This window comes from Oncorhynchus tshawytscha, linkage group LG02 (assembly GCF_018296145.1).
Source record: "Oncorhynchus tshawytscha isolate Ot180627B linkage group LG02, Otsh_v2.0, whole genome shotgun sequence".
Classification (NCBI taxonomy): Eukaryota; Metazoa; Chordata; class Actinopteri; order Salmoniformes; family Salmonidae; genus Oncorhynchus; species Oncorhynchus tshawytscha.
In genome coordinates, this window is record NC_056430.1 from 11,228,911 (window position 1) to 11,252,535 (window position 23,625).

The window sequence follows — 23,625 nt, forward strand, 5'->3', positions numbered from 1 at the left end:
TGGTAGGAGTAACAATGGCTCAGCTTCAAAGTGGTAGGAGTAACAATGGCTCAGCTTCAAAGTGGTTGGAGTAACAATGGCTCAGCTTCAAAGGGGTTGGAGTAACAATGGCTCAGCTTCAAAGTGGTAGGAGTAACAATGGCTCAGCTTCAAAGTGGTAGGAGTAACAATGGCTCAGCTTCAAAGTGGTAGGAGTAACAATGGCTCAGCTTCAAAGTGGTAGGAGTAACAATGGCTCAGCTTCAAAGTGGTATGAGTAACAATGGCTCAGCTTCAAAGTGGTAGGAGTAACAATGGCTCAGCTTCAAAGTGGTAGGAGTAACAATGGCTCAGCTTCAAAGTGGTAGGAGTAACAATGGCTCAGCTTCAAAGTGGTTGGACTCTGGAACAGCGGAAACATGTTCTCTTAAGTGATGAATCATGCTTTATCATCTGACAGTTCGACGGATGAATCTGGGTTTGGCGGATGCCAGGAGAACGCTACCTGTCCCAATGCATAGTGCCAACTGTAAAGCTTGGTGGAGGAGGAATAATGGTCTGGGGCTGTTTTTCATGGTTTGGGCTAGGCCCCTTAGTTCCAGTGAAGGGAAATCTTAATGCTACAGCATACAATGACATTCTAGACGATTCTGTGCTTCCAACTTTGTGGCAACAGTTTGGGGAAGGCCCTTTCAAGTTTCTGCATGACATTGCCCCCATGGACAAAGCAAGGTCCATACATAAATGGTTTGTTGATGTGGAAGAACTCGACTGGCCTGCACAGAGCCCTGACCTCAACCCCATCGAACACCTTTGGGATGAATTGGAACGGCGACTCCGACCTCACTAATGCTCTTGTGGCTGAATGGGAGCAAGTCCATCCAGCAATGTTCCAGCATCTAGTGGAAAGCCTTCCCAGAAGAGTGGAGGCTGTTATAGTAGCAAAGGGTGCGACCAACTCCATATTATTGCCCATGATTTTGGAATGACATGTTCGACGAGCAGGTGTCCACATACTTTCAGTCATGTAGTGTATCAACATTTAGATTCAGAAAACTTCAATGTCCTCAAAGAGGCAATTCATCTTGCAGCAGTCATAAAACATATCACACATAAAAAATGTTAAATAAATAGTACAGGATATTTACAAACAAATAGGCAGGTTAAGTACAATGTCATAGTGCAAATGCTAAGTGCAATTAGTCCAACATTTTGTTAAGTTGCAGAATTGCATTCAGAATAAGAGTACTTGGTCCTATTTAAAAAAAAAATCTTAGGTAGTCTGTACCTGCATCCAGAGAATCAAATGCAAATGTACTTCCTGTCCAGGGTCATGTGCATACCACACACATACACAGAGGATCAGACTGCATCACACCAAACCATTTACATGCTAAACCCATGACAGAGGGTCAGACTGCATCACATCCAACCATTTACATGCTAAACCCATGACAGAGGATCAGACTGCATCACACCAAACCATTTACATGCTAAACCCATGACAGAGGATCAGACTGCATCACACCAAACCATTTACATGCTAAACCCATGACAGAGGATCAGACTGCATCACACCAAACCCATTTACATGCTAAACCCATGACAGAGGATCAGACTGCATCACACCAAACCATTTACATGCTAAACCCATGACAGAGGATCAGACTGCATCACATTCAACCATTTACATGCTAAGCCCATGACAGAGGATCAGACTGCATCACACCAAACCCATTTACATGCTAAACCCATGACAGAGGATCAGACTGCATCACACCAAACCATTTACATGCTAAACCCATGACAGAGGATCAGACTGCAAACCATTTACATGCTAAACCCATGACAGAGAATCAGACTGCATCACACCAAACCATTTACATGGCCCAAGCCCATTTACTCTCACTCAGGTTGTAAATCAAATCAAATCAAATTTTATTTGTCACATACACATGGTTAGCAGATGTTAATGCGAGTGTAGCGAAATGCTTGTGCTTCTAGTTCCGACAATGCAGTAATAACGAGCAAGTAATCTAACTAACAATTCCAAAAAAAAACTACTGTCTTATACACAGTGTAAGGGGGTAAAGAATATGTACATAAGGATATATGAATGAGTGATGGTACAGAGCAGCATAGGCAAGATACAGTAGATGATATCGAGTACAGTATATACATATGAGATAAGTATGTAAACCAAGTGGCATAGTTAAAGTGGCTAGTGATACATGTATTACATAAGGATGCAGTCGATGATATAGAGTACAGTATCAACGTATGCATATGAGATGAACAATGTAGGGTAAGTAACATTATATAAGGTAGCATTGTTTAAAGTGGCTAGTGATATATTTACATAATTTCCCATCAATTCCCATGATTAAAGTGGCTGGAGTAGAGTCAGTGTCATTGACAGTGTGTTGGCAGTAGCCACTCAATGTTAGTGGTGGCTGTTTAACAGTCTGATGGCCTTGAGATAGAAGCTGTTTTTCAGTCTCTCGGTCCCAGCTTTGATGCACCTGTACTGACCTCGCCTTCTGGATGACAGCGGGGTGAACAGGCAGTGGCTCGGGTGGTTGATGTCCTTGATGATCTTTATGGCCTTCCTGTAGCATCGGGTGGTGTAGGTGTCCTGGAGGGCAGGTAGTTTGCCCCCGGTGATGCGTTGTGCAGACCTCACTACCCTCTGGAGAGCCTTACGGTTGAGGGCGGTGCAGTTGCCATACCAGGCGGTGATACAGCCCGCCAGGACCAAACCCACTGCTGTACTGGCCTGTCCCTGGGGGTGGTGCAGATTGGGAAAACCCTGCTGGTGCTTCAGATGGCAATACTACAAAGCAGGATCAATGAGTTAGCCTGCTAACTTGCCTTAATATTCTGAAGTTTTTCAGAAAGATAAGCTTGAAATTGTCATGGTCTAATTGACCCAACAACCAAAAGCACATATCTAAGTTTATCTTTCTTATTGAACCAGAAAATCAGTAATTATTTCTGGTTGTTTATCAAAGTTAGCTGGCTAACTCATTGATCCTGGTTTGTAGTAAATCCATCAGGGCAGCTTACACAGAGTTTTCTACCGTGTGGTTATCACTCAGGCTATGCCTAAGCCCATGTTGTTCTTCATGTATGGTCTTTCCTTGGGGTAGGGGATTCCTTGTGGCTCAGGGCTACAGAGGGTTTTACTTTCATCCAGGCTGTACCCACAACCCCACTGCTGAATGTAGTGTGGCCTCTCTTCTTCTGGGGTTGAGGAAACCTAGTACCTATACGCTGCAGTCAGAGTGTGTTTCCACAGCTCTGCTTACCCCCATAGGACAGAGGCCCACAGTGGAATCCTCCTAATACCTATAAAAGCTAGCGGTCAAACACTGGAAATGGTTCCAATCCTTTTTCTTTTCACCATAAATCTTTCTCCCATATGGGAAACCCACTTCAAACAAGGTTTGTGTTTCATGCAAGTTTTCCCTGGCGTGACGTTGTGATAACCGTGTAAATCTCTCTCGGACAAGGTGATATTTATCAATATATTTGGCTCTATTTACTCTCAGATTCGAAAATGCTAATTAACATCAAAGTAGACATCATCCAAAACTACAAATCCCTGCAAGCTCCTAGCAACTAGCTACATCAATCCAAAACAAAATATACAGTATATTGAACATTTGCATTTATTGTTCCATATTTTCTTTAACTAATAATATTTGTCTTATTTATGTATTTAGTCTTGTGTCTTGTACAGAATACTATCCTAGCGACAAGTCAGACATTTATAATGTGACATGAAAACTAGGCTTGTTTTTTTTGTTGCAAAGAAGCTATATAGCGAGCTAGATACCTAGCTGATTATTAGCAACATACCCTTATTTGACCAGATCCTCTCCTCCTTCCGCCAGTGGTCTATATTTAATCCCTTGTCATTTCTGCCAACTATATGAACGAGGTGAATTCTATTTCAATTCATGGTGTCAGAATGCACTGCTGTATTTAAAGCAATTCAGAACTAACTTGTTGACATGTTCTGTCAAACCAGATTAACCCTTTGCAGAATGAATTAGGCATATTTATTTGATAAGAACCCACCTAGTCACCCAACAATCACGTCAAACATCTGAACTCCAACAATGACATTGTTTTAAAGAAATCAAAATACTAAACAATGCACACATATGACTTTTATACATAACATACACTGGGTAGACAAAACATTAAGAACACCTGCTCTTTCCATGACATAGACTGACCAGGTGAAAGCAATGATCCCTTATTGATATCACCTGTAAAATCCACTTCAATGAAGGGGAGGAGACATGTTAAAGAAGGATTTTTAAGCCCTGAGACAATTGAGACATGGATTGTGTACAGTATGTGTGCAATTCAGAGTGTGAATGGGCAAGACAAAAGATTGAAGCACCTTTCAACTTGGCTTGATAGTAGGTGCCAGGTGTACTGGTTTGTGTCAAGAACTGCAACGCTGCTGGGTTTTTCATGCATGTATCAAGAATGGTCCACCACCCAAAAGACATTCAGCCAACTTGACACAAATGTGGGGAGCATTGGAGTCAACATGAGCCAGCATCCCTGTGGAACGCTTTCAACACCTTGTAGAGTCCATACCCTGATGAATTGAGGCTGTTCTGACACCTTGTAGAGTCCATGTCCTGATGAATTGAGGCTGTTCTGACACCTTGTAGAGTCCATGTCCTGATGAATTGAGGCTGTTCTGACACCTTGTAGAGTCCATGCCTCGATGAATTGAGGCTGTTCTGACACCTTGTAGAGTCCATGTCCTGATGAATTGAGGCTGTTCTGACACCATGTAGAGTCCATGTCCTGATGAATTGAGGCTATTCTGACACCTTGTAGAGTCCATGTCCTGATGAATTGAGGCTGTTCTGACACCTTGTAGAGTCCATGTCCTGATGAATTGAGGCTATTCTGACACCTTGTAGAGTCCATGTCCTGATGAATTGAGGCTGTTCTGACACCTTGTAGAGTCCATGTCCTGATGAATTGAGGCTGTTCTGACACCTTGTAGAGTCCATGTCCTGATAAATTGAGGCTGGGCAGAAGAAAGGGGGGTGCAACTCAGTATTAGAAAGGTGTTCTTAGTGTATAAACATCTGACTTTGAAGTAAAGATGAAATGGTTTATTCTCAATGTCACAAACCTGGGACATAAATAAAGTACCCAAAAAACAATTATTATTTATTATTATCCGAGAGCGATTCTTCTGCTTTTCCATTTTAGGAATTAGAAAACACAACATTTAAAGCAACGTATTGAGATTTTTGATGGGTGAGTTACAAATGGAGAAACAACTGGATTTGTAAGGTAGGTTTAATATAAAATACTAGGTTGACTCCTGCAGAATGAGAGGCACACTTAACAGACCATGCCTAAACACAGTTATATCAACACCCTTCTGGTGTATCAGGTCCATGTTGCCATGCCTAAACACAGCTATATCAACACCCTTCTGGTCAGATGTATCAGGTCCATGTTGCCATGCCTAAACACAGTTATATCAACACCCTTCTGGTCAGATGTATCAGGTCCATGTTGTCATGCCTAAACACAGTTATATCAACACCCTTCTGGTGTATCAGGTCCATGTTGCCATGCCTAAACACAGCTATATCAACACCCTTCTGGTCAGATGTATCAGGTCCATGTTGCCATGCCTAAACACAGTTATATCAACACCCTTCTGGTCAGATGTATCAGGTCCATGTTGTCATGCCTAAACACAGTTATATCAAACCCTTCTGGTGTATCAGGTCCATGTTGCCATGCCTAAACACAGCTATATCAACACCCTTCTGGTCAGATGTATCAGGTCCATGTTGCCATGCCTAAACACAGTTATATCAACACCCTTCTGGTCAGATGTATCAGGTCCATGTTGTCATGCCTAAACACAGTTATATCAACACCCTTCTGGTCAGATGTATCAGGTCCATGTTGCCATGCCTAAACACAGCTATATCAACACCCTTCTGGTCAGATGTATCAGGTCCATGTTGTCATGCCTAAACACAGTTATATCAACACCCTTCTGGTCAGATGTATCAGGTCCATGTTGTCATGCCTAAACACAGTTATATCAACACCCTTCTGGTCAGATGTATCAGGTCCATGTTGTCATGCCTAAACACAGCTATATCAACACCCTTCTGGTCAGATGTATCAGGTCCATGTTGTCATGCCTAAACACAGCTATATCAACACCCTTCTGGTCAGATGTATCAGGTCCATGTTGCCATGCCTAAACACAGCTATATCAACACCCTTCTGGTGTATCAGGTCCATGTTGCCATGCCTAAACACAGCTATATCAACACCCTTCTGGTGTATCAGGTCCATGTTGCCATGCCTAAACACAGCTATATCAACACCCTTCTGGTCAGATGTATCAGGTCCATGTTGCCATGCCTAAACACAGTTATATCAACACCCTTCTGGTCAGATGTATCAGGTCCATGTTGCCATGCCTAAACACAGTTATATCAACACCCTTCTGGTCAGATGTATCAGGTCCATGTTGCCATGCCTAAACACAGTTATATCAACACCCTTCTGGTGTATCAGGTCCATGTTGTCATGCCTAAACACAGCTATATCAACACCCTTCTGGTCAGATGTATCAGGTCCATGTTGCCATGCCTAAACACAGCTATATCAACACCCTTCTGGTCAGATGTATCAGGTCCATGTTGCCATGCCTAAACACAGCTATATCAACACCCTTCTGGTGTATCAGGTACATGTTGCCATGCCTAAACACAGCTATATCAACACCCTTCTGGTCAGATGTATCAGGTCCATGTTGTCATGCCTAAACACAGCTATATCAACACCCTTCTGGTCAGATGTATCAGGTCCATGTTGTCATGCCTAAACACAGCTATATCAACACCCTTCTGGTCAGATGTATCAGGTCCATGTTGTCATGCCTAAACACAGCTATATCAATACCCTTCTGGTCAGATGTATCAGGTCCATGTTGCCATGCCTAAACACAGTTATATCAACACCCTTCTGGTCAGATGTATCAGGTCCATGTTGCCATGCCTAAACACAGTTATATCAACACCCTTCTGGTCAGATGTATCAGGTCCATGTTGTCATGCCTAAACACAGCTATATCAACACCCTTCTGGTCAGATGTATCAGGTCCATGTTGCTGTTGTCAATTGTGAGCAGCACCTTTACCACTGCATTCAGTCTGAACCCCAGAATAAGCAGGAGGAACACGCCATTACACAGGAGAAAAAAAAAGGTAGCAAAACCTGTTTAAAATGTGTTACTGAGTCTAGATGTTATCCAACCAGGAGAAGAACAAGTGAAGGAAGCAGGGAAGGAAGCAGGGAGAATGGGTGAAGGTAAGGAGGGTTTATAGAGAGAAGATGGAGAGTTCCTAAGTGTCTGAAGTTGAGGGAACACGGGGCATAAAATACATTGTGTGGAATAAGCGGGTAGCTAAAGGGATGGTTGGAATAAACAATAAACAGGGTGCTGGTGTGCTGAAATAAACATTAAACAGGGTGCTGGTGTGCTGAAATAAACATTAAACAGGGAGCTGGTGTGCTGAAATAAACATTAAACAGGGTGCTGGTGTGCTGAAATAAACAATAAACAGGGTGCTGGTGTGCTGAAATAAACAATAAACAGGGTGCTGGTGTGCTGAAAAAACATTTAACAGGGTGCTGGTGTGCTGAAATAAACATTAAACAGGGTGCTGGTGTGCTGAAATAAATATTAAACAGGGAGCTGGTGTGCTGAAATAAACATTAAACAGGGAGCTGGTGTGCTGAAATAAACATTAAACAGGGTGCTGGTGTGCTGAAATAAACAATAAACAGGGTGCTGGTGTGCTGAAATAAACTGAAATAAACATTAAACAGGGTGAAATAAACAATAAACAGGGTGCTGGTGTGCTGAAATAAACAATAAACAGGGTGCTGGTGTGCTGAAATAAACAATAAACAGGGAGCTGGTGTGCTGACATAAACATTAAACAGGGAGCTGGTGGGCTTCTGCATCCCTTTTAAGTAGTTGTCACAAATAGCCGGCCCATATCCTGTCATACTCGAGGTCTCAGCATGTGTCCCTTGACGTCATTCCGACTCAGTTGCAGCATTCAGATCATGGTCATCGTGTGAGTGACCACAACATTAAAGATGATGAGTGACCACAACATTAAAGATGATGAGTGACCACAACATTAAAGATGAGTGACCACAACATTAAAGATGAGTGACCACAACATTAAAGACGATGAGTGACCACAACATTAAAGATGAGTGACCACAACATTAAAGATGAGTGAACATTAAAGATGAGTGACCACAACATTAAAGATGATGAGTGACCACAACATTAAAGAGATGAGTGACCACAACATTAAAAAGACCACAACATTAAAGATGAGTGACCACAACATTAAAGACGATGAGTGACCACAACATTAAAAAGACCACAACATTAAACGATGAGTGACCACAACATTAAAGATGATGAGTGACCACAACATTAAAGATGATGAGTGACCACAACATTAAAGATGATGAGTGACCACAACATTAAAGACAATGAGTGACCACAACATTAAAGACGATGAGTGACCACAACATTAAAGATGATGAGTGACAACAACATTAAAGATGATGAGTGACCACAACATTAAAGATGAGTGACCACAACATTAAAGATGAGTGACCACAACATTAAAGATGATGAGTGACCACAACATTAAAGATGATGAGTGACCACAACATTAAAGATGATGAGTGACCACAACATTAAAGATGATGAGTGACCACAACATTAAAGATGATGAGTGACCACAACATTAAAGATGATGAGTGACCACAACATTAAGTGACCACAACATTAAAGATGATGAGTGACCACAACATTAAAGATGATGAGTGACCACAACATTAAAGATGATGAGTGACCACAACATTAAAGATGATGAGTGACCACAACATTAAAGATGATGAGTGACCACAACATTAAAGATGATGAGTGACCACAACATTAAAGATGATGAGTGACCACAACATTAAAGACGATGAGTGACCACAACATTAAAGACGATGAGTGACCACAACATTAAAGATGATGAGTGACCACAACATTAAAGATGATGAGTGACCACAACATTAAAGATGATGAGTGACCACAACATTAAAGATGAGTGACCACAACATTAAAGATGAGTGACCACAACATTAAAGATGAGTGACCACAACATTAAAGATGATGAGTGACCACAACATTAAAGACGATGAGTGACCACAACATTAAATACGATGAGTGACCACAACATTAAAGACGATGAGTGACCACAACATTAAAGATGAGTGACCACAACATTAAAGACGAGTGACCACAACATTAAAGATGAGTGACCACAACATTAAAGATGATGAGTGACCACAACATTAAAGATGATGAGTGACCACAACATTAAAGACAATGAGTGACCACAACATTAAAGATGATGAGTGACCCAACATTAAAGATGAGTGACCACAACATTAAAGATGATGAGTGACCACAACATTAAAGATGATGAGTGATCACAACATTAAAGACGATGAGTGACCACAACATTAAAGATGATGAGTGACCACAACATTAAAGATGAGTGACCACAACATTAAAGATGAGTGACCACAACATTAAAGATGAGTGACCACAACATTAAATACGATGAGTGACCACAACATTAAAGACGATGAGTGACCACAACATTAAAGATGAGTGACCACAACATTAAAGACGATGAGTGACCACAACATTAAAGATGATGAGTGACCACAACATTAAAGACGATGAGTGACCACAACATTAAAGATGAGTGACCACAACATTAAAGATGATGAGTGACCACAACATTAAAGATGAGTGACCACAACATTAAGCAGTAAGCATTTCACTGTAAGGTCTACTACACCTGTTGTATTCGGCATGTGTGACAAATACATTTTGATTTGATTTGAGTGTGTGTGGTCACTTAGGCCTGCACATCAACCAGTACTGGGACCATTATGTAGACATGACATGCTTACTCTCAAAATGCAGGAAGTTAACAATCTGTGGTTTAGATTGAATTCAAAGTTAACACAAATGATAAAACTAAGCAATACGATGCAATAACCTACACATATGGAAGACCGTAGCACACAGGCCAGTACAATAACCTATACATGGAGAAGACTCTAAAGGCACATGCAGTACCAACCAATACTACTCACCTGACAGACAGGGCAGGTGTGGACCAGTGCTCCCTTCACTGCAGTCTTCTGGTCAGCAGCTATTCATTTCTTCTTCTTAGCAGCCACCGCCTGGGCATCAGTCAACAAGTTCAACTTCAACTTGAGATTGGCACATGCATTATGTAAGGGATAATCAACGAGGGGCTGTGCGTTCTATGGAAAATAATCAACAACATGGTAGATGTGTTTCACAACGCACTATTTATACCACGGCTATAATTTAACACATTTACCGCTAGAAATGTGTTCAAAATACACTGAAGTAGCTAGCAATTTTGCTAGACAGCTACAGTAGTTGCCTTGGTAACAAAACAAACAGACTTGCTTGTTTAGCTAATCAATACCCTGTAATCAATGGGTCCTGCATGCTGGGAACAGGGTGGATAGCTCCAGATCTGAATGGCAGGAGTGTGTACAAGCTTTCGTTCCAGCTCATACCGGATTACAAATCATAGCCTATCGCTGTGATTCGTTATGTTGATTGTTTAAGTCAGGTGTTTGGGCAGGATCGGGACAACTGCTGATCTTCAGGACTTCCTGCAATGACTGAAAGACCAACGCAGGATAATAGTGTTCCAGGTTGAAACAGCTTCCCTGGTTGAGAGGTGATGAGACTCAGGCACACCCATTGGTTCTGGAAATAGACAAGGTGCAAATGAGGTTTGCAATTTGGCATCATTAACGTGACAGTAATTTTACCTCAAAAACAAATGTGTGAATCCCAATTAATTTAAAACCCAACATAGCAGGTAGGACTAAATACAGTTACATAACTAACGATCTGCTGTTCAGAGGGTAACAGCAAAAAAAAGATCAATGTCTTCCCGCAGTAAAGTAAGCACACTGTTGACTCAAGAGAGGAGGCTAATCAGTCCATCTCCGAAACTTCTCAACACGACAGACTGAAATAATACAGCTAGCAAAGGTTCGCTTCGAAGTCAAGTAGTTACTTGAAGTTTACCCACCCCTCACCCACAGACACAAACAAACTGGAAAAACTATTGTTCGTTAAATCCCGAGAAATGACGGACCATGTAAAAAAAAAAACAGTTTGTCACTAAATCCGTCTAGAAGGACCAGTAAAAATAGTTGGTATGGCCTCACCTGTCTGAGTGGTCAGCTGTGAATGCCCTCACCCGCTATATACAGTTGAAGTGGGAAGTTTACATACACCTTAGCCAAGTACATTTAAACTCAGTTTTTCACAATTCCTGACATTTAATCCGAGTAAAATTATCTGTTTTAGGTCAGTTAGGATCACCACTTCATTTTAAGAATGTGAAATGTCAGAATAATAGTAGAGAGAATGATTTATTTCAGCTTTTATTTATTTCATCACATTGCCAGTGGGTCAGAAGTTTACATACACTCAATTAGTATTTGGTAGCACTGCCTTTAAATTGTTTAATTTGAGTCAAATGTTTCAGTTAGCCTTCCACAAGCTTCCCACAATAAGTTGGGTGCATTTTGGCCCATTCTTCCTGACAGAGCTGGTGTAACTGAGTCAGGTTTGTAGGCCTCCTTGCTCGCCCACAAATGTTCTATAGGATTGAGGTCAGGGCTTTGTGATGGCCACTCCAATACCTTGAGTTTGATGTCCTTAAGCCATTTTGCCACAATGTTGGAAGTATGCTTGGGGTCATTGTCCATTTGGAAGAAACATTTGCGACCAAGCTTTAACTTCCTGACTGATGTTATGAGATGTTGCTTCAATATAGCCACAAAATGTTCCCTCCTCATGATGCCATCTATTTTGTGAAGTGCACCAGTCCCTCCTGCAGCAAAGCACCCCACAACATGATGCTGCCACCCCCGTGCTTCACGGTTGGGATGGTGTTCTTCAGCTTGCAAGCATCCCCCTTTTTCCTCCAAACATAACAATGGTCATTATGGCCAAACAGTTCCATTTTTTAAATCAAACCTGAGGACATTTCTCCAAAAAGTATGATCTTTGTCCCCATGTGCAATTGCAAACCGTAGTCTGTTTTTTTATGGTGGTTTTGGAGCAGTGGCTTCTTCCTTGCTGAGCGGCCTTTCAGGTTATGTCGATATAGGACTCATTTTACTTTGCACTTTTCGCACCAAAGTATGTTCATCTTTAGGAGACAGAACGCGTCTCCTTCCAGAGCGGTATGACAGTTGTGTGGTCCCTTGGTGTTTATACTTGCGTACTATTGTTCGTACAGATGAACGTGGTACCTTCAGGAGTTTGGAAATTGCTCCCAAGGATGAACCAGACTTCTGGAGGTCTACAATTTTTTTCTGAGGTCTTGGCTGATTTCTTTTGATTTTCCCATGATGTCAAGCAAAGAGGCACTGAGTTTGAAGGTAGGCCTTGAAATACATCCACAGGTACACCTCCAATCGACTCAAATTATGTTAATTAGTCTATCAGAAGCTTCTAAAGCCATGACATCATTTTATGGAATGTTCCAAGCTGTTTAAAGGCACAGTCAACTGTCCTCTATAGTGCTGTCCTGTTAGAACATGATGTTGAGGTCCATCACTGTACTCTTGATAGTCATCACCACACACATACACATACACACAGACACATACACACAGACACATACACACAGACACAGACACAGACACACAGTCAACTGTCCTCTATAGTGCTGTCCTGTTAGAACATGATGTTGAGGTCCATCACTGTACTCTTGATAGTCAACACACACACAGACACACACAGACACACACACACACACACACACACACACACACACACACACACACACACACACACACACAGACACACAGACACACAGACACATACACACACACGCAGACACACAGACACACAGACACATACACAGACACACAGACACATACACACACACACAGAGACACAGACACACAGACGCTAACACAGACACACAGACAGCTGTTTCCATTTGAAGATGTTGATATGATTCTGGTCATTCGGATGACATGGAATGTTACTGTTGTGGTTCTATAAGACAAAGATGTGAACACATGTAAACAGTATTAGTTGAGGGTTGTAACTCTGCAATGTACATGTACATGAGTAAATGCATATGGCATTACACTTACAACATGTCTATAAAGGTCTATAAACACGGCATCAATATAAAAAATAAACTTCAACATTCACCTCTTGGAGAGAGAGAGAGAGAGAGAGAGAGAGAGAGAGAGAGAGAGAGAGAGAGAGAAACAAATTACTTGGATTGACAAAAGGTGAAGATTTATGGCACCGTCTCTCTCCATCCTTGTGTGAGAATGGAACACTTCTATGGAAAACGCTGTGGTAGCGTGTTCATGCAAAAGACTACGTTTACCAATACAACATTTAAACGACTTCTGTAAAAGTACTGGTGCAACCAATGCAATAATAACACTTATGGCCGCCCGAAATAACACAACATACGATAACCAATAGGCAAAGTAGCATTGGTAACTCTAACACTGAAGAATAGTAACAGTTATACAGTAGAACAAACGGCTGAAACGTATCAAAGTAACAGGAAGTAATTAGTGGTAATGACTTATTATTACACAGCATGTAATAAAAAATAAACCCCTCCCTGCAACTTACATTTTAATGCAGGCACAACATTCAGACATACGTGTTACTGTTGGAAAATAAAAAGTCCTCTGAAACAAGTGTTCTCCCTTCTGACTACTATAACACTCCGACCTGAGTGTGCGGGTGCAGCGTCCAGATGCGCATTTCCAAGCGCTCTGATTGGTTGGGAATGGCAGGGCTATGGTGGGTGAGGGATAACTAACGTAGGCTGAGCAGCCTAACTAACGGAACTTCCGGGAAACTGAAGGGACCGTGAGGGGAAGTTATGGAGAGAGGAGAGAGAGGAGCGGGAGGGCCTTTTTTTATACAAACGTTTTTAAGAATGCCTAGCTTCACCATCTAAGTTAGCTAGCTAGTTAAAAGCCAAAGAAAGCTAAACCCGTTTTTATGAATTTCTTATGCGTTTAAATGGTTAGACAAATAGACGGCTAATGTAGCCATCTATAGCCAGACTAATGTTGCTAACTAGCTAACCATGAGCTAGCTGGATAAATAACAGCTATTGTGTAAATGTAAAACCTGCCCAAGATAGTTCTCAGAATTGTCCATTTTAACAAATGTAGCCAATTTATGAATGACTAAATGTAGCAATTTAACTTTCGATAGTTCATCCAGAGATTCTTACCTTTGCCTCGATTTGTCAGTCTCGTCCAGATCATCATGACCTTGGTGAGTGACGTGAAGCTTGAGACAGGTATTTGTAGTTCTTTATGATAGCTACATTAACAGCTAATTAGCATTTCATTTGGCGGGGGGAGGGGGTAAATACAGGTGAATAAGTCACCTTGTCTGAGAGAGATTTACAGTTATCAAAACGTCATGCCAGGGTAAGCCTACACCAAACACATACTTTATTTTAAGTGGAAAATGTCCGTGTTGGAACGCTAGGTTTTATGGGTATTGTGACTCATACTGTGGTTCTCTATAGCCAAGGGAAATATCTACCCCATGTTCACCTTGTGATTTACACCCAGGTTATGCCCCTAACGACTGCTGTTCTGCATGTATAGCCTCTCCTGGAGATGATGTGGGGGGGATGGGGGCAGCCTAGTGCCTCAGGTGTTTCCAAACTGCTGCTACTGCAGAGGAGAGAGGGAAAGCCCAGGGTCCATCCCATCTTCAGGTCCCCCCGTGGAAAAACACCCAGAATGCATCTCTCTCTCTCTCTCTCTCTGTGTAGTAGCAAATAACTGAAGTTGGTATTTTCCTGAGTGAGACAGATGACTGTTGTGTGTGTGTGTGTGTGTGTGTGTGTGCGTGTCTGTGTGTTTGTTAGAGGTCTTGGTGAGTGAGATTCCCCTGGCGGTCACAGTGACCTCTCTACCTGTCACAGCTTATGTAACCCTCAACAGCCCAGCCACTGCACTCCACATGTTCATTTTATTCCACTCATTTGTAGTGTGTGTGTTTGTGCATTGCGTGTGTACATAATCTGTGTGCATGTGCATGTGTGTCTGTGTGTGCCAGTCAGTCAGTCCGTACTCCGCTGCATGGTCGAAGAGTCTGGAGATTCTTCTCAGTGAAACAACTCCCCATCTCCCTGCCGAGGCAGCAGGCAAGGTGCACACGTTGTCATGGCAGCGAGCCCAGGCAGGCAGCCTCTTTCATGTCTGTCAAGACTGGCTAGAGAGACAGAGAGAGAGACAGAGAGACAAAGAGAGAGACAGAGAGAGAGAGAGGCAAAGAGACAGACAGAGACACAGAGACAGACAGAGAGACAAGAGAGAGACAGAGATAGATAGACACAGAAAGAGAGACAGAGACAGACAGAGAGAGAGTGAGACAGAGAGAGACAGAGAGAGCGAGAGAGACCTAATGTAGGGGGAACCAGCTATCTAATGGTGTGGCATGTAGTTTGAGTGGCATGTGTGTGTGAACTGTGTGTCTTTGTGCGAGTGCATGTAAATGTGTATGTTTTTCAGTGTGCATATGTACATATATCTGTGTGTGTGTGTGTTCACACCCGTGTGTGTGTGTGTGTGTTCCTTACTACTATATCTCAGTGGACCAGACTCAGGCTCCGCTTGGACAGTGATGATGTTGATTTGCTGACAGAGAGCCTGCCTGGTCACAGAACATGAATCATTTAGTCACCAGAGCAGCCCTGGAAATGTCACGTCTCATCACGACGCACCATGCCTCAGTGTCCCAGTAGCTTCCCTGTTTACATTACAGCAACCTGAGTTAAGAGGAGGAGGAGGAAGACTTGAGTAAAGAGATAAACTGAGATTTGTTGCGTCAGGGTTGTTGTTCCTGCAGGATCGGGGAGATACTGACACTATCAAGGCCCAAACCCTGTGACTGTGCTGAGAGAAAATACATAACATATCAAAGCTTCATTTAAGGAATCAAGAGATTGATTCCTCTAGTCTCTTGATTCCTCTAGTCTTGATTCATCTAGTCTCTTGATTCCTCTAGTCTCTTGATTTCTCTAGTCTCTTGATTTCTTTAGTCTCTTGATTTCTCTAGTCTCTTGATTTCTTTAGTCTCTTGATTTCTCTAGTCTCTTGATTTCTTTAGTCTCTTGATTTCTCTAGTCTCTTGATTTCTCTAGTCTCTTGATTACTCTAGTCTCTTGATTTCTCTAGTCTCTTGATTTCTCTCGTCTCTTGATTTCTCTCGTCTCTTGATTACTCTAGTCTCTTGATTTCTCTAGTCTCTTGATTTCTCTAGTCTCTTGATTTCTCTAGTCTCTTGATTTCTCTAGTCTCTTGATTTCTCTCGTCTCTTGATTACTCTAGTTAAGCTTATTGAAATCAGTTTTGAAGTCAAACTGTGGCCTGATTCTATTTATTTCTTGGTCAGCCAGTTCCTGTCAATCCAATTTCATTCCTTATTTGAGTTTTACCCTAACTGCCCTGACTTCTAACAAATGCTGACTTGACCTTGACTGTCAGATGTGAAAGTAACAGTCTGAAAGACATCGTAAGCAAAATGTATTTTATAGTCCTTCCATTCCTCTAGGACCAGGTTTCAAGAACAAGATTAAGACTGCTCCTGAATTTAAAATGATTCTGAATAGGCATTTTAGTCCAAGGACTTGACTTAATCTGAGCTGAGAAAAACAAGTTTGACTCGAAAGGATATTTCTGTGTTGTGTAAGCAGTCTTTCCAATAAAGCAGCATCATTTAGAAAGTAAGAAAACATAGAATTATCCAACATACATCACAATAAACACTGAACACTTCTTAATGAACTTCTTCAGAATCTTTATTACAAGATATTAGACTATGGTACAAATCAGTAAGATCATAGTACAGTACAGTACAAGGTACGTAGTGTTAAGATGGTTCTGGAGGTTAGTCATTCAAAGCTGTGTACCAGGTGTCCCAGAATACACTAGATCATCTTTAGAACGTTGCCATGCATGAAACCATTTATGCCATGCATCAGTCCCATTTCTGCCATGCATCAGTCCCATTTCTGCCATGCATCAGTCCCATTTCTGCCATGCATCAATCTATTTCTGCCATGCATCAATCTATTTATGCCATGCATCAATCCCATTTCTGCCATGCATCAATTCCATTTCTGCCATGCATCAATCTATTTATGCCATGCATCAGTCCCATTTCTGCCATGCATCAGTCCCATTTCTGCCATGCATCAGTCCCATTTCTGCCATGCATCAATCTATTTCTGCCATGCATCAATCCCATTTCTGCCATGCATCAGTCCTATTTCTGCCATGCATCAGTCCCATTTCTGCCATGCATCAATCTATTTCTGCCATGCATCAAATTTCCCATTTCTGCCATGCATCGATCCCATTTCTGCCATGCATCAATCCCATTTCTGCCATGCATCAATCCCATTTCTGCCATGCATCAAACCCATTTCTGCCATGCATCAATCCCATTTCTGCCATGCATCAATCCCATTTCTGCCATGCATCAATCCCATTTCTGCCATGCATCAATCCCATTTCTGCCATGCATCAATCCCATTTCTGCCATGCATGCGTTGGTAATTCAGTGGTAAGAAGTAGCCCTGAACAATGGCAACAACCGAAGAAGAACAAAATGTCTACAGCTATAAGGTATAGAAAGCACAACATAAACAACCAAGTGGTCTGCTTTATCCCTCATGATATTTGGCACACACGATAATGCGCAATGCAATAGAAATAGTTTATCAAGAGGGGAGGGTGTACAGTTATATTTAACAATCCAGACTTGAGCCTCTTGTAACGTTACAAACATGTGGTGTACAGTCCTGTATAATGTATATAAATGACTCTATAGCTGCAAAAAACTGATCAGGCGACATAAAAATTCATAAGAAGTAAAAAAAGGAGAAATCGCTTTCATTCATTCTGTCATCGTAATTCTCTACATACAAAACTGTCCCCCAGTCAGGCCTTGAGCACTGGAAAATACGCATCCAAAGGGTCCATAAATAAGGCATCTTTATACAGACACGTTATGTTAGATTACGACAAACCATTTCACGCTTCTTTTCTCCGCTGTGCAACAAAACGCCTGATTCCCAGATCTATTTGTGCTGTCTTGCCAACTCTTTATCACTCATTGTCACGCCAAACATGACAATTCCATAAGGAGTTGACAAGGACAGCAGGAACGGACTGGCGCCCAAACTAACAGAACGTGGGGCTACCATTTCTTATTTACACGTTTCCTATATTATTTGTTTGCACTCGTCGTCATAAGAATCAAGAGCAGAATGAATGGTTATGTAATATGGTACGTTTTGATTGATATAACAATGTGTGCTTTAGTTAAGTAGATCATTTATACTGTTCCTTCCCTGATTTCTGTGAGGTTTCGACAGCATCGTCTCTTTCTACCGCTGAAACCTTAGATTCATCGTCTTCCTCCTTCATCATCCTCTCCTGGTTACATGGTTTAGACGCTCCAAACATACTGTAAACACACCTGATTCTACTAATCACCTGCTACGCAGGACCTTGATTGACCGAATCTGGTGTGTGAAAGACCCTTTCTACACGGCTACATTTGTTGGCTGCCTGCTTAGGAGTTTTGATTGTACGACCAATGGTTGACTAGTGTAAAAAAAGTGTAGGGCTGGAGAAAAAGCCTGCTGCTCACCCAGTAGCTCTCCAGGTGGAGGGTTGGGCCATTCCTGTTTTAGAAGAGTTCTGTGGGCCTAAACCCTGGATGATAGAATTCACCTATTTCACCTGGGCCTCTGTTTCCATCTCTCTCTCTGTCTTCATCTCTCGCTCAGTCTCCGCCTCTCTCTCTGTCACCACCTCTCTTTATCGCTGTCTTCATCTCCATCTCCGCCTCTCTTTATCTCTGTCTCTGTCACTGTCTTCATCTCTGTCTCCGCCTCTCTTTATCTCTGTCTTCATCTCAGTCTCCGCCTCTCTCTCTCTCTCTGCCTCTCTTCATCTCCATCTCTCTTTATCTCTGTCTTCATCTCCGCCTCTCTTTATCTCTGTCTCTGTCTTCATCTCAGTCTCCGCCTCTCTCTCTCTCTCTCTCTGCCTCTCTTTATCTCTGTCTTCATCACAGTCTCCGCCTCTCTTTATCTCTCTCTGTCTTCATCTCCATCTCCGCCTCTCTTTATCTCTGTCTCCATCTCCATCTCTCTTTATCTCTGTCTCTGTCTTCATCTCCGCCTCTCTTTATCTCTGTCTTCATCTCCGTCTCCGCCTCTCTTTCTCTGTCTTCATCTCCATCTCCGCCTCTCTTTATCTCTGTCTTCATCTCTGTCTCCGCCTCTCTTTATCTCTGTCTTCATCTCCGCCTCTCTTTATCTCTGTCTTCATCTCTGTCTCCGCCTCTCTTTCTCTGTCTTCATCTCCATCTCCGCCTCTCTTTATCTCTGTCTTCATCTCTGTCTCCGCCTCTCTTTATCTCTGTCTGTCTTCATCTCCACCTCTCTTTATCTCTGTCTTCATCTCTGTCTCCACCTCTCTTTATCTCTGTCTCCACCTCTCTTTATCTCTGTCTTCATCTCTGTCTCCGCCTCTCTTTATCTCTGTCTCTGTCTTCATCTCCACCTCTGTCTACATCTCTCTCTGTCTCCGCCTCTCTCTTCATCTTTGTCTCTGTCTTCATCACTGTCTCCGTCTCTCTCTTTATCGCTGTCTTCATCTCTGTCTCCGACTCGGTCTTCATCTCCGCCTTTGTCTTCATCTCTCTGTCTCCGCCTCTCTCTTCATCTCTGTCACTGTCTTCATCTCTGTCTCCACCTCTGCCTCGATCACACTCTCTGTCTCCACCTCTGTCTCGATCACTCTCTCTGTCTCCATCACTCTCTCTGTCTCCATCACTCTTTCTGTCTCCGCCTCTGTCTTCATCTCTGTCTCCATCACTCTCTCTGTCTCCACCTCTGTCTTCATCTTCATCTCTGTCGGTCTCCATCACTCTGTCTGTCTCCATCTCGGCTGCTTCCCCATCCTGCCAGTATAAGTCTCAGGAGATCATCATGAGGACTGGGAGAGAGAGGAGATGGGACTGGAAGTGCTTGTTGCCACATGGGTTAAAAGTGCTTATATACAGTGTCTTTGGATCAAAACTGCAAATATCAAATAGAAAATGAGAATCAATGTCCTTCCAGGGGGGTGATGTGTTTAAGCCTCTGTCTGTGTTTTCTCTGTCCCGTTTTTTAGCGCCTCGTCAACGCCGTTCTCGTCCTCGACAACTGTGGAGAACATGGAAGAGATGATGAGGAGGAGGAGGGTTGGCACGTTATCACATCTAAGAATCAAATATCTCATTGATGTGAATGCATGGAACTCATGCACTAGGCTACAGCACGGAAGTAGAGAGAGCGAGAGGTAGAGAAAGCGAGATGGTGTGTGTGTGTGTGTGTGTGTGTGTGCGTGTGCATGTTTTGGAAGTGTTGCATGTGCTACGTTTATTTAATTGGTCATGCACGACACACACACACACACACACACACACACACACACACACATACACACACACACATACATACACACATACATACACGCACACACACACACACACACACACATACATACACGCACACACAAGAATAAGAGACACATTCAGAAAATATTCTAGAATCCTCTAGAATCCCAGCATGCATGTTGGTTGGAATATTCAGTAGAACAGCACGACAACACTTTTACCAAAAGGCATTGAACAGTGCAAGCACTGCATCCAAACATGTGTTGCAATGCCAACAGGATTGTTAAAACCCATTGATCCCATACCATAATCATCAGAATACAGTCATGGAATGCGATAGCCTACTGTGCGTCACGGGGAGATGGTGAACAGATTCGACTTCCCATTGAATTGCCCATCCCATTATTTCCCATCCCATGATTATGAACATAGAAGACATCCCCATAACACAACTGAAAATGCTTTGATGGTCATAGGTACCTCGTTTGCTTCTGCCTATCTGTCCAAGTTTGGGTGGGCGTTTTCCCCCCTGCGAGCCGCTGAAGAAGTTGTTGGTGTCTTGGAGGCGACAGGTGAAGGAAAGGTGTCCCTCGTCATCCTCATTTCCATAATGACTCATTTTGTCTTGTAGTACTTCCGACATGTCCAACTGCGTCTCAATTATCAACCAAGGTGCACAAACGAAAACAAAATGAACCTCCGCTCGACGTCTACGTCCACTATGGTGGCGTTATAGCCGCTTATGCACGCTTGTAACACAGGAGAAAAACAATGTAACGTTAACCAAGACTACTAACGTTATCTGGCTGCCCAGTCCTGCTGTCTGTTTACCTCGAAGGCACGTGTCTCGTATGGTGCGCAACCAAAACGCGATTGATCCAAATAGATTTTTTTTTTAAACGCTCAATTTCTACTTTCGGAAAGCTTCGACAACATTATTCACATGTTCCAGTGGGTTCTACTGTGCGTATTGTTCTGTAAACGCGGGGCGCATGGATATTGCCACCGTGGTACGCCTTCTAGCTAGAAGAACGGCTGGAGCGCCGCACGGAAAGTCTGAGGAAAAAATGCAAATTGGGGAGCGATGCAAAACACGGATCCCGCGGGCGGAGGGAGGGAGGGAGGGAGAGCAGAGAGAGAGAGAGAGAGAGAGAGAGAGAGAGAGAGGTAGAGCAGAGCAGGTGGTGCTGCAGACCACAGCCGATCCAGAACGGAGAAGATTCCAGTTTGGACCGACTGACAGAGGACTGATGTTACATCCGCACGCCGTCTAGCTGGAATCACAATCAAATTCAATCACATGTATTTATAAAGCCCTTCTTACATCAGCTGATGTCACAAAGTGCTGTATAGAAACCCAGCCTAAAACCCCAAACAGCAAGCAATGCAGGTGTAGAAGCACGGTGGCTAGGAAAAACAATGACACTGGAATATGAATTTATTGTAGGCTATATGGTGAATATGGTCGACTGGAAGACAAAATATTGAGCTATACATTATTAATGCATTTTCATCGACATATTATATAGGCTAAGTAAGAAAGAGGGTGATTCACATTTTGGAAATGTAAATTCAACAGTGTATTTTTAATCCAGAGAATTGTTAGGCCTACTGACATTTTTGGCTGATTTAAAAATCGAATGTTGAACTGGTGTACTGTACAGGCCTTGTCACGGTATTTTTCCCACTAGTGTGTGATGGCCTATATTGATCTATAGTTGTTCTTCCCATCGTGCGGTGTAGCCTAATGCCTTGTGTTACAGCAGTGTTGTAATGGATGGACCCACCTAGTAGACAAGCAGGAAGCCTCACCAGAGGATGGCAGTGTTTTCTTATATGATCAGACAGACAGGAGGTCAGATTCATGTACGTGCCCTGGTTCTGTTTCTCACCCTGAACCATGTACCTAAACTGACCTGGGAACATAAAGCCCCTTAAGACCTTTTACACACATACAGTTTGTTCAGTTGTAATGTTCTGAATCCCCATATTTTCACACACACTCACACAGGGGCAGGTTGAGTCCACTCTATCCGGAGACCACATTTTGTTCCATGTGGAACACGGAGACTCAACCACACAACACAATCAAATCCCCGTAGGAAACATTCACTAGAGATGGAAAGAGAGAAGGGGGGGGGGCATACTACTGCTCACGATGGTAAGTCTCTCTGGATAAGAGCGTCTGCTAAATAACTAAAATATGAAATGTAATAGAGAGAGAGATGTGGTTGTAAGTAAATCACAGAATATCATTTCTCCCAACCTCTCGTTTTACAGGCGGTCTGGAGTGAGAGAGAGGTGATGAAAACACACACACACACATGAAACCAGACGCCAGCTCTTGTAGTGGGGCCAACTTCAATATGCCGTCTACTGTTCCTGGTCCAACCCTGTCACACCCAGTCTCACCCTGTCACACCCAGTCTCACCCTGTCTCACCCAGTCTCACCCTGTCACACCGTCTCACCCGGTCTTACCCTGTCTCACTCTGTCTCACCCTGTCACACCCAGTCTCACCCTGTCACCCGGTCTTACCCTGTCTCACTCTGTCTCACCCTGTCACACCCAGTCTCACCCTGTCTCACCCAGTCTCACCCTGTCACACCCTGTCACACCCTGTCTCACCCGATCTCACCTAGTCTCACCCTGTCACACCCTGTCACACCCAGTCTCACCCTGTCACACCTAGTCTCACCCTGTCACACCTAGTCTCACCCTGTCACACCCAGTCTCACCCTGTCACACCTAGTCTCACCCTGTCACACCTAGTCTCACCCTGTCACACCTAGTCTCACCCTGTCACACCTAGTCTCACCCTGTCACACCTTCTCACCCTGTCTCACCCTGTCACACCCTGTCACACCCTGTCACACCCAGTCTCACCCTGTCACACCTAGTCTCACCCTGTCACACCTAGTCTCACCCTGTCTCACCCTGTCA

The 23,625-nt window shown here is 43.0% G+C and overlaps 1 protein-coding gene across 1 annotated transcript; it reads right to left on the bottom strand.

Moving 5' to 3' along the window:
- Nucleotides 1-20,087: 20,087 nt before the first annotated feature.
- Nucleotides 20,088-21,781, bottom strand: camk2n1 (calcium/calmodulin dependent protein kinase II inhibitor 1). Its single transcript, XM_024438384.2, has 2 exons — nt 21,163-21,781; nt 20,088-20,449 (listed from the first exon to the last, which is right to left on the bottom strand). Exons 1-2 carry the CDS (start codon nt 21,323-21,325, stop codon nt 20,379-20,381), a joined length of 234 nt encoding a protein of 77 aa, XP_024294152.1. The 5' UTR covers nt 21,326-21,781; the 3' UTR covers nt 20,088-20,378.
- Nucleotides 21,782-23,625: the final 1,844 nt, after the last annotated feature.

What these genes read in the sequence shown, in the direction of transcription:
- camk2n1 (XM_024438384.2), bottom strand. Translation starts at nt 21,325, where the DNA reads ATGTCGGAAGTACTACAAGACAAAATGAGTCATTATGGAAATGAGGAT. An exon ending in GATAGGCAGAAGCAAACGAG is followed by an intron (nt 20,450 to 21,162) that starts GTACCTATGACC and finishes TGTTCTCCACAG; the next exon opens with TTGTCGAGGACGAGAACGGC.